This window comes from Pelodiscus sinensis, chromosome 2, assembly GCF_052426305.1.
Source record: "Pelodiscus sinensis isolate ZL-2025 chromosome 2, ASM5242630v1, whole genome shotgun sequence".
NCBI lineage: Eukaryota > Metazoa > Chordata > Testudines > Trionychidae > Pelodiscus > Pelodiscus sinensis.
In genome coordinates, this window is record NC_143053.1 from 166,402,580 (window position 1) to 166,415,274 (window position 12,695).

Consider the following 12,695-nt stretch of genomic DNA (forward strand, 5'->3'; position numbering starts at 1 on the left):
TGCTGTGTTTATGTTCCTACATTATATTTTTAAGAGATGATGGGGGCAATAGGTTAATTTTGTGAATATCTCACTTATTTCTGTTGTGCAGGATTTTGAAGTTGGTCCACTTTTCTTTTTTGCTGGCATTCTAACCAACACTTTCATTGATCTGTTCCACAAAAGATTTCAGGCGGAAAATACTGCAGAAAACCTGGATAAATGTCAATTATTTTTCATAAAAAGTTTATTTAAGTTTCTCCTAAGTTTTTTAGGAGAACTGCTCATATGAATAACTTTTTTTCTTTAGTGTTTTTTTCCTGTGTATTGTGTTATTTGCTTTGTAAAATATTTTAAACATTACTGCGTAGATGTGATAAACTTAAAAAACAACAAATAGTCTGGTAGCACTTTAAAGACTTACAAAATATGTAGATGGTATCATGAGTTTTTGTGGGCACAGCCCACTTCTTCAAATGACCAGAGTGTTGGATGTCCAGAACTAAAGTAAATAGGGGAGAAGGAGGCGGGGGAAAGAAGGAAAAAAATCGGATGGGGGGGGGGCAAGAAGAGGTAGTAGGTATAAAAATATCAAGGGAAAAGCCGAGCTGGAATGTAACAGAAAAAACAAATAGTCTATAAAGTAGACAATAGGGAAGAAGAGTACTAGCACCAGATACAATACAGACAAAGAATCATTGGCACCTTCATTGTTTGGTAGGTATCTTTATTTAATCCATTAACATGAGTATCAAACTTGTGAATGAATTGTAGTTCCAGTCCTTCCCTGTGTATTTGGCTTGTGGAATTGGTCTGTAACAAAACAGCCACTTGGTGTACTCTCAATACCTATAAACTAGAAAATGCATATATTAGTGCTCCCACTCACTGGGTGTCCTTGTGTTTAGAGGGAGGAGAGACCAATTTATCAAGAGTAGTGGTGGTTTCTGATGTGGCTATGGAAACAGTGGGAAATATTACTGAATTGTAGTACCAATACTACCAGCACAGGGACTTAAGTGGTAGTGGCATTACTGAGCTGTGGGTTTGATTTGAACTGATGACCAGGACTGATAGGTGAGAGGACAGTTATGCTAGGGCCTAGCACTAATGCACCTCCCCCAATATCTATATAAGATCTGTGTAAGTGAAATAAAATGGGAGGGATTGAGACCCCAGCAAATATGGGGCACAGGGCCTCCAAATATCGCTTGATGGACTAGTTGATGACTCTCCCATTTCTGACTCCCTCTTCCTCCCAGCCCATCAAATTGCCAAATACAAATGGCATTTGTATATTTGCCTATATTGTACTACAATAGCAAACATGAATCTGGAATACTTGTCTGTCTCAATTTCAATTTCTGCCTCTTGCATTAAAAGTATTTGTGCAAAATCTTGCCAATGTAGACGTAGCCTAATTGTGAACCATAGTTCCACCACAGGAAGGAAGTGAGAAATCCTTTCTTTAGGTTTCCCCTCTTCCCACAGTAGTTTCCCTAAGTTTCAGGCTTTCATTCTTGAACAAGTGGTGAGTACTTTGTCAACATTGCATGTGTTTTGGTAAACATCTGTAATATGTCATGGCAGAACATAACAACCCGGATTGTAGTATATAGGACCATTTAGTATTCTAGTCTCTCAGATTCTTTGGATAGTCATAACAGCATTTTATAACAGATTAATCTCAGAACACTTTGCATGCCCTATATATTAATACACATTACTTTGCTCTCACTTCTGGTGTAGCAGGGAGCATTTGTTTAACAGCACATGATATTGCTGTCATAGGTACAGGAACAATTTTTATAGTGGGGGGGTGCTGAAAACCATTGAACCAAACGATAAACCGTGTATATGAAGGAACCCACTTCAAATCAAAGGGTGCTACCGCACCTCCAACATACTTAGTTCCAGGACCTATAAATGCTGTGTAACAGTTTAGGAGAGAAAGTGAAAAACACCAATATTCTACTGAAACTAGATAGGAAATGTTAGGTAAGCAGAAGATATTGAAAATGAAACTGGGCCAAGACACTAGGGCTAGGACTCCAGTTACAAATGCAATAGGGTTTTTATTTACTACAGTCATCCAGGCACGATATTTTCAACTACAGTTTGAGCCCCTGTGGTCTGGAACTCTGGTCTGGCAATGTCTGTGATCCACAGGGACCACAGAAGTTGCGGGACTAGAGAGCTCCAGCAGCAAAGGTTGCTGGTGGCTTGGAGTGGAGTTGGCCAATGGGGCACCAGAGTTTGTACCCAGTGAGGCAGGGAAGCTGGGGGGGCAGAGCTCATGGGGCAGTGGGACCGCCAAGAGTCCAAGCAGGGTGGTGGGGCTGCTGGGAGCGCAGGCAGAGTTGCAGACTGTCGCAAGGTCAGAGGGGTGCTGGGAGCTCCAGTGGGGCGGCAGGCTGCCACGAAGTCAGAGGAGCACCGGGAGCTTTGGCAGGGTGGTGGGGCTTCTGTCAGGTCAGTGGGGCCACCAGGAGTTATGGCAGGGCTGCCAGGAACTCCAGAGGGGTTGCTGCAGCTTGTGGCGCTGAGAGGCCGTGGAGAAGCGCCTGAGTGGATGTGGAGAGGAGCCCATTGGGGATGCTGGTGCCAGCCCTCCCAAACCTTCCCTGCTCTGGAAAACTCCCTTGTCCAGGACTGGTCAGATCCTGAGGGTGCCCAACCAGCAAGGTCCAATCAGTAGATATCAGGAAGAAATTGCTTAGTGATGAGAGCAATTGAGTAGCAGAATTCATACCAAGCAAGATGGCCAAAGAGCCATCTCTATAGATATTAAACAGGTTAGACAGATGATAGAAGTTCTGATGTATTCAGTATAATATAGTCTGATAGAATGACCCAACTGATTTCTTCCTGGTCCCATTATCTATGATTCTATTAAGAGCCAATAGTTTTGCTGCATCAGCTGACTTCCTTATCTTCCATGATAGTATGTCATTGTATACTGTTATTTGGTTGTTCACATACAGAAAAAATGTCATGGACAAGGACAACCTATTATATAAAACCCTTATCTATTAACTGTTATTGAATCCCATGTGTTCCCTTAACCTGACTATCACAAAAGCAAAATGTGTTTCAACAGTACTTGGGATTTTTAATTGTGTCTAGACTGATATTTAACTTGCTAAGTTGAGCACAATCCTTTTAAAATATAGTGCTCTGTAGTTTGTGCCTTTTTCAGTCACTATCTTTTAAATAAGATAGATAAGCATCTCATAGTAGGAGTGTCTAAAAAAGTATATTTCTAAAAAATTAAACTCAGTGGTAGAAGCAATTGCATGAAATACTGTCACAGGCATCTTGGTAAAGAATCAGACAATAAAAGCAAGTGCCTATGAGAAAGCAAACCCTTGTTGAGTTTTGGGAAATGTTGGATTTCTCTGGGTAAAAAGATGCATAATGTAATTTGATTTTTTATACCTCCTTTGCAGTTCACGTGAAAGTATTTCTAAATGTCAATCATTTACTATCTCTAGACCAAAGACAGTGAATACTGTATGCAAATCCAATAATCTTTAATGTTAAATTTGTAACCTTGCAACCCTTTTCATGGTAACTGATCATCATAAATGCAATATTATTACCTTGCTGCAAGATCTACCAGAATACAAAACTGAGGTAAAAATAAGGAAAACCCACATACCATCAGAACAGATATTGGGCCTAAATCTATAAATAGTAGTGAACCCTTATCAAGACACCAGTGGGTTTGTATCTGATCTCATTTATATCAGTGTAAATCAGGAATAACTTACTGACTTCAGTAGAATTATATCACTGTTACACTGAATTAGATCATAATCAGGCCCACATTTTCAACTATTCTCTACCACAGGAAACATATCTTCTTTCTATAAACCATGAAAAACCTGATAAATAGGGCCATACCAAATTCACGGTCCATTTTGGTCAATTTCATGGTCATAGGATTTAAAAAATCATACATTTCATTATTCTAGCTATTTAAATCTGAAATTTCATGTCATAATTGTAGGGGGTCTTAACTCAAAAAGGAATTGTGGGAAAAGGGGACAGTAGAACTGCTGCCCTTACACCTGCACTGTTGCTGGCGGCAGGCTGCCTTCAGAACTGGGCAGCTGAAGAGCAGCAGCTGCTGTCTGGGATCCCAGCTCTGAAAGCAGAGCTGCCTCCAGAAGCAGTGCAGATGAAAGGATGGCATGGCATGGTATGGTATCGCTACCCTTACTTCTGGGCTATTGCCTGCAGAGCCGGGCCTTCAGTCAGGAGCAGCCACTCTTCAGCTGCCCAGCTTTGAAGACAATGCAGAAGTAAGGGTGGCAATAAAGCAACAATCCCAAAAATAACCTTGTGACCTTCCCTCCCCTGCAACTCCCTTATGCATCAGGACTCCCAATTTGAGAAACACTGGTTTCCCTGGGAAAATCTCTAAAGTATAAAGTAAAAGCATATAAAAGACCAAATTTCACTGTCTGTGATGCATTTTTCATGGCCATCAATTGATAGGGCCCTACTGAATAAATATATTCCATTCTATATAAACATTCTCTGAAGCTTTTAATTTAAGCATTTAGATCTCAAGTCCTTTATTTATCTACAGACAAGTACAGCACTGGAGAAGAAATGCAAACTTTTTCCATGCTGCCCTGACTATATACTCAAACTCTGATCTGGAAGGATCAGTTTTAGTTTTCTGTTGCATATTCAATCCTTGTTCTCACTGCTAAGACTGCCAAGGAAAGGACCAATCAGTACCAATTGAGGTAGTGGATTTAGTGGATTCTTGTTCCCCAGGAATCAAGGAGGCTCTTGATTAGTTTCCCAAAGGCTGCCAAGCATAAGGTCTGATTCTGATACCCCAGCTTACACTGAAATCACAAATTTCAGCAATATCAAGTGCTGACTGGAAAAACAGGGCAAAACATTTTCTCCCAAAGCATTCTTCAAAATAAGTGGCTACCATCAAATCACTACTGGAAGGAGAATTACTAAGTTTCTACAGAGGGTTCATTTGTTCTTCACATGAAAAGTACTCATTTTGGAAACCACTAAGAGGATGCACCTTTTTTTTTTGTTTAACTTCATGTGTTGCCAGATGGAGAAAAAAATCTAGAAGATTATAGAACCTCCTTGCTTGAAGCCAAATGAATTCAAGTTGTGGAAAACTCAGAGGACAGCAATACACCACAGAAGCCCAAAAGAAGACACAGATGCAAAATGTTCCAGTGACACCAAAAAGAACTGGGAAGTGTGAAGACAGAACCCTGCTTGGACTTGCCTTTGCTACTTGTCTGAACAATATACTTGTAGCTTAAAATGACACCTTGTTTGTAATACTTAATACAACCTAACGCTTGGAGCTCAAGCCTGCATCCCTTGCTAGTTTTGTAAATTCTGAAGAGATTTGAGCTAATGCACTAGAACCTCAGAGTTATAGACACTTCGGGACGGAGGTTGGTTGTAACCCTGAAATGTTTGTAACTGAATAAAATGTTATGTTTGTTTTTTCAAAAGTTTACAACTGAACACTAACTTAATACAGCTTTGAAACTTTACTATGCAGAAGAATAATACTGCTTTTAACCATTTTAATTTAAATGAAACAAGCACAGACATGGTTTCCTTATCTTGTCAAATCTTTTTTAAACCTTACCTTTATTTTTTTAAGTTTAACACAACACTGTACAGTATTTGCTCTGTATGTGTGTGTCTGTCTGTCAGTCGCCTGCTTGCATGCTTTTGGTACCAAAAGAGGTGTGTGGTTGACCAGTTGGTTCATAACTTTGAGGTAAGTTCTACTGTACATTTCCTATGCCATAATTAACCTCTTTTTACCATTGTCTCAACCTTTTAAAGCCTCAAGGAGACATTATTTTACCCCTCTCAGTGGCTGAAAAGCATATTGTCATCTGGATGCTTGCTACCAAAACTCGAACATGCCAAAAGAGAATTAACAGAAACGAGCTAGGTAGAGAGAAGTGTACAGCTTTTGATGTAGTAGCCCATGCTCAGGTTTCAGCGTAGTTTTACACCATTTCTGCCTTTGCTGTACTCTGCACTATGTTCTCTAGCAAATCATAGGCTAGTTGCTTGATTGTCTTTCTTCAGCCACATCATAGATTTTAAGAGACAGGTTTTTTATTTTCCTCTTCACTCATTTTCATTGTTTGTCTTTGGGTGCTGTCATTCTTTTAGCTTCCTAGAAACGTTTTTATAGGTTTATTTGAATTGTGACCACATATGCCTTGAGCAGAAATTGATTGTTTCATTAGCAATGAAATAAATACAAGTTCAAAAAACCCTTCTAAGCTCTTTTTCAATACTCATTGTTTGTGTCCTACATTCCCACAATATGTGTAACCACATCCACAGAAAAGCTGCTTACCAAGCTGCTACTACATGCAGCCAAGAAGCAAACCACGTGAAGGACTGAAACAAAATATAGTAGTTGACTTTAGGCAGCACAATTCAGACAAAAAATGTATTGAATGCCCTAAAGCAATTGTCATGTGGACTTTTTCTATGTAACAGCAGTTTTTTAAATTATTACTATGATTTGTTTGCTTGTAGTCAGGGTTTTTGTTTTGTTTTGTTTTGTTTAATAACTATCCAGTCCTCTAGCCTCTGAAAACAAGTCAAAATTTTGTTTTACTTCCTCATATTCTGTAGTCCTGATTCTTCACTGCTTTGCATCTGCTATAATCACTGTCACATGCATTTAATGTTAGTAAAATTAATTCAGTAAATTCATTTAGTAAAACATTAAAAAATGTTAGTATTGGTAATTCAGAATTCTCTACTCACACTGGTGGTAGCATTTTTGTACCTGTTTTGCGTAAGTGTAAATGACAGTATAAACTGCAAGGCAGCGAAAAATCAGAGCCTGTAACTCAGCCCATTAAGATATTTAGCTGATCTTTGTTTACAACAACAGTATAACTTTGCTTAAAAACAGTAAAGTAAGTTGTCATGGAATAAAAGGGAAGGTCCTTTCATGAATTGGCAATTGATTCAAATACAGAAAACAAAGGGTAGGAATAAATGGTAAGTTTTCAGAGTGGAGAGAGGTATGATCAGGACTCGACAAATTCTGGAAAACCCTACTCGCCAGACAAAAAAGGGACTCACCACCCTCCTCCCAGAAAGTGTTTTTTTAAATAGCATAAATTCCTAATAAGAATAAGAACAGTAATTACTAATAAGTTATTAATAAATGTCACCCAAGTTATTAATAAATATCTTATAAACCTCTACCTTTTCTCTCTGCTGCCATGTCTCCTCCCCTTGCTCCATCAGCTCCCCTGGTGCCTGCTCCCCCCCCCCAACCCCTCACCCACCTCTGCTGTCCTGACTCCTGCCCTTCTCACTGCCCTCAGCCTTCCTAAGACTTGTCCCCCTCCACCATCCCTTCTCTCCCCCCGTGCCCACTCTTCCAGTAGCCCTACTCTGATCTGATCCTCATCCCCTCTCCTAACACGTCCCTCTACACACCTGCCCTGCTTCTCTCCTCTGGTGATGGTCCCTCTCCTGCAGGTGTCTGCCCTTCTGCTTCACCCCCAGAATCCCCTGGCACCTGCACCCTCCTGGTGCCTCCCTCTTCCCTCACTGCCCCTGCCCCCTTTGCTCTCTTTTTCCCTGATGCAGACTCCCTTGCTCCATCCCCCCCTCCTCATGCCCACCCCTTCTTTCTAGACTTCTCCCAGCACCTCCCCCTTCCCCTCTAGCCCCCAGTGCCTTTACTCTCTCCTCTCCCAGCATCACCCTGTCTCCCCTCCCACTGAAAACTCCCCTCCTGCCCTTTTCCTCATTGTCTGCACTTGGCCCCTGGCTTTTGTCCCTCTTGCACCCGTGTCTCTTGGTGCCTTCCCCTTTCTTCTTCTTCTTCTTCTGACCTCCTTCCCTCCCCTCAGCACAAGCCCCTTCTCCATATTTTTCCCCTCCCCTCCCCACAGTTCAGCCCAGCCCAGCCCCTTCCCCTCCCCCAGGGCCAGCTCTAGGTTTTTCTGCCCCAAGCAAAACATTTTTGCCTCCCTCCCTTTTTTGTTGTCTTTTGCACGTTTGCATTTTGCAATGGGTTTTTTTTTGTGTGTGTTTGTTTTCATTTTTGTCCTGGCATTTTAGCCCTATAAATAGCAAATAGCATTTTCATTTGTTTTTTCCATAAAGGCAAAGGCACTTTAAGTGAACTCCCCCTTTCACTCGCTGCTGGGTCACAGCAACCTTTTCCCTGGCCTGTCCAGCCCCTCCCTATGGACAAGCACTCCTCACTCCCAACCCACAGGAGGAGCAGGGTGCAGGGACAGCACAGAGCCAGAGGGGTGCAGGGAACAGTGGGGAGTGGGGGTACAGGGTGGCACAGGGAACGGGAGGCACAGAGCCAGAAGGACGCAGGGTGCGATGGAGGCACGGGGAATGGGACGTGGGGAATGGGAGGGGCAGAGGGATCAGAGTCTAGGGGCAGTGCAGGGAATACGCAGCACAGACCTGGGGGGCAGGGTGCAAGGGCGGCGGAGAGCCAGAGAGTCGCAGGGAAGAGGGAGAGCAGGGGGTGCAGGATGCAGGGGAGCAGGGGTGGCGTGGGGAATGGGTCGTGCGGAGACAAAGCGGCGCGGGGTGGGTGCAGCGATCCAGGTGGTCGGCCAGGAGCGGTCTCTTACCGGCGAGGGGGTTGGGGCCATGGCAGGACTGGAGCCGGCAGGGCGGGGCCTGGCGTCTGGCTCGTGCCCCGCCTCCTCACGCCGGAGCTGCACATAGGCATCCCGGCGCTGAGGATCACTGCGCTTTCCCCTTCCCGGCAGCACTCCACTCCTTCGCCCGGCCGGCAGATCAGATGGGGCCATGCCGCCCGTAGTGCGGGCTTTGGCCAGCCCGTCACAACCACCCACTAGACCAGTCCGCCCCTGCACTCGCCAGCTGATAAAATCTACTCACCACAGGCGAGTGGGCGAGTGTATTTGTCGAGCCTTGGGTATGATGGAGACTAATTTGGCTACAACTACTTGAGAGAGATCTTGGAGTTATTGTGGATAGTTCTCTGAAAACATCCACTCAGTGTGCAGCGGCAATCAAAAAAGCAAATAGAATGTAAGGAGTCATTAAAAAGGGGATAGAGAATAAGACAGAAAATATCATATTGCCTCTATAAAAAACCATGGTACGCCCACATTTCGAATATGGGATACAGATGTGGTCGCCTTATCTCAAAAAAGATATCTTGACATTGGAAAAGGTTCAGAAAAGGGCAACAAAAATGATTAGGGGTTTGGAACAGGTCCCATATGAAGAGAGATTAAAAAGAATTGGACTTTTTAGTTTAGAAAAGAGGAGACGAAGAGGGGATGTGATAGAGGTCTATAAATTCATGACTGGTATGCAAAAAGTGAATAATGAAAAGTAATTTATTCCCACAATATAAGAACTAGGGGTTACCAAATGAAATTAATAGGCAGCAGGTTTAAAACAAACAAAACGAAATTTTTCTTCACTCAGCGCAGTCAACCTGTGGAACTCCTTGCCAGAGGATGCAGTGAAGGCTAGAACTTTAATAGGGTTCAAAAAAGAGCTAGATAGATTCATGGAGGTTAGGTCCATCAATGGCTATTAGCCAGGTTGGGTAGGAATGGTGTCGCTAGCCTCTGTTTCTCTGGAGGTGGGTGACAGGGGAGGGATCACATGAGGATTACCTATTGTGGTCTCTTCCTCTGGGGCATCTGGTATTGGCCAGTGTCAGCAGACAGGATACTGGGCTAGATGGACCTTTGGTCTGACCCACTATGGCCATTCTTATGTTCTTATGCTATGCTACAGTGAGTTCTGAATTTTGTCCATATAATCTTTTGTTTTGATTGATACAAGTTTATAAGCTGTGTCTTCTAAATTAAACATGATTCGCAATAGCAAGCTTAGCAAAGAAATCTCAACTAGATGGCAGTGTTCCTTTTCATTTCTGTAATTTGAATCCAGCAAGCCATATCTGAGCATTTGTTAGCAGGGGAGACTATGTCAAGATCATATCTGGTATAACCAGATAGAAATCTTGAAGTTTATGGGAACCTGAGAAGAATAATTTTGCATTTTTAACAAACCTGTTCCACCTGTCTCCAGCTAGATATTATTTATCCTTTGTCTCTCTCAACTCCCCAAACTCACAGAAACACATTTGCCAGTTTTGCTTGACTCTCTGTCTGTCCCAATGTGTTCTAACAGACTGTGCCAATATACATACTAAAATACCAGCTTCTCTTTCAGGCTAGCAAGAATAGTAAACTTTGGATACATATTTTCTTTTGTTGCTCAATTGTCTTCATCAGTCTCTATTTACAGATCCTCACAAGTATTTTGTTTGGTTTTTGTTGGATTTGTTTGGGTTTTGCCCCCCCTTCAAGCTGGCATAGTGTTTAGCATACACACCCAAACTAATGGATGCCACTACTAATAGGCTATGTGCGAAGCTGAAAATCCCATATCCTGCCTCATGAAGTCCTGAAAAGAAAATATCAAATCTTCAGCAGGCATAAGTTTATTGCCCATCTTTAATTTAATACTTCACACAGTGTCTCTTTCCCTTTTATATAATCAACGTTATCTAAACAAAAATACCCAAAGTTATCTTCAGTAGTATTATACTCAAAAGCAGCATGTAACTACATACTGTGCTATTTGATCACTTCTCTAAAATGTCTGGTATCAATATAACCAGTTATTGTATTAAAATGTGTTTAATACATTTGTATGTGTATATACAATGTGTGTCGTATCTATTCTTTACTATACTGCATATAGTTGTGATGTATACAATGGACCAGACCAACTCTGCAGTATTTGTTTAGGGTTTTATGGAGTTCAGCTCCATTGTAAAAATAACATTTGTGTGGCATTTCAGTACTTTCATTTACTCGTTAAATCAGGAAATTAAGAATGACACAAAAATAAATAGCAAAAAATGAACAGGACTTATTCCCATGACCCCACCATCTCCCCTACCATGAGATCATCACTCATGCCTCCCTGCTTTTACACATTAAAATATCACATTCACAGGACAATAAAAACGAGTGGTTTAAGGATTTTAAGTATCTCTTCTTCATCTATTGACCATATATAATGTGGTAAAATGGAAACTTACAGAGGATAAAACTACTTGAGAAAAATCATACCTGTGCTCTAGGTCCCAATTTATGCATATATAAAACTTTATTATTTCTATTTTCACTGTCCTTTCTGTTAGAATAATCACATATTTGGTAACGCTATGCAGCCTCTTAAACTTGACACAGTTTAGGGCCTCATCATGTCTTAATCTGGCACTGGCTCTTAACCAGACTTCATTATGCTGCAAGGTGACGCCAGCACACACCCAATCCCAGATTCCTCCCCCTTAACCCCTAAAAATATGTCTTATACTGTCCAGAGTTCTCCTGGACATTATTTATTTATTTATTTATTTATTCATTTAAGAGAATAATATGCACACAGCGTGTTGCACCATATGGAGTTACACAGACTTCAACTTGAATACATTGGATTAGATAAAACAATAAAACAAGTTATTTACTACACAAAGAGAGCTTTTTAGGTGAATACGAGTAAGGAGATCTAAAAGTTAGAAATGATTGCCAGAGAAATAAAAAAAATACATTTATTGATGTCTAATTTAATAAACTGAATTAGATTCAAAGCAAAGTTTTCTCACGACAGGCTGTCAGCAGTCTTTGAGTATGTCTATACTACACGCTTATTTTGAAATAAGGTATTTCAGAATAATAACTCCCGAAATAGCTATTTCGAAACAGTGTGTCCACACTACAAATGCTTATCAAAATAGCACAGATCTATGTCAAAATAGAGCATCCACACTGATTGGAGACTGAATCACATTTAAACTGCCCCCGGAAGTACTCTGGGCAGGGCATAAGGGCAGCAGTCACTCTAGAGCTGGTTCCTGAGGCTATCAGAGGCTTGTGCTTAAAAGGGCACCTCTACAGCCATGTCTCAGTCTCCTCTCCATTGCCTACCTCCTTGAGGAACAGCAAACTTTTCTCACTGCCTGATCTGGTTGCCCTTGTGAACACCACAGCACTTCTGCCATGGAGCCAGACCTGCTGCAAAGTACCCACCGGCTCTTAGACCTCTTGCTGCACCTCCTAGTGTAGTTACTGCAGGCTGCCCACATGGCCCTGCAGGACCAGGACCCGCAGTTCACTCTGGAGCTCCTCATCACCCCTCTCCACAAGCTGCTTATGCAGTACAAATCCTCCCAACCTCCCCTGCACACCATGCACTGCCGCTTCTGATGCCCCAGAAAACCAGTTCTAACTGGTGGGACCGGATCAACATAGAGCAGTGGGACAACCAGCAGTGGCTCCAGAACTTCCACATGCAGAAGGACACCTTCATGGAGCTCTGTGAGCGGCTCGCCTCTGCCCTCTGGTGATAGGACACCCACATGAGACCCGCCATCCCCCTCCAGAAGTAGGTCGGCTTTGTTGTTTGGAAAGCCATTCCAGACAGCTATCGCTCCATCAGGAACCAGTTCGGTGTGGGGATATCAACCGTCAGGGCTTTGCTCATGCAGGTTTGGCTCTCTTGCTCTTGTTCTAGAATGGTGGTGTACTACTGGAATAGTGATAGAAATGTAGCCGTGTTAGTCTGGTGTAGCTGAAACAAAATACAGGACTATGTAGCACTTTAGTCTTTAAAGTGTTACATAGTCCTGTATT

General features: G+C 42.2%; 1 protein-coding gene across 6 annotated transcripts in view; it reads left to right on the forward strand.

The window, feature by feature from the left end:
• Positions 1–12,695, forward strand: part of TPK1 (thiamin pyrophosphokinase 1) — a 506,485-nt gene that overhangs the window by 474,652 nt on the left and 19,138 nt on the right. The window contains exon 9 of one of the 6 annotated variants that reach the window (XM_089776508.1): positions 5,072–5,296. The exons of the other annotated variants lie outside the window; for them this stretch is intronic. Coding sequence (XP_089632634.1) covers positions 5,072–5,124 — 53 coding nt within the window. The 3' untranslated portion in view covers positions 5,125–5,296. Of the gene's footprint in view, positions 1–5,071; positions 5,297–12,695 lie in introns of those variants that run through there. 6 annotated transcript variants of the gene reach the window in all.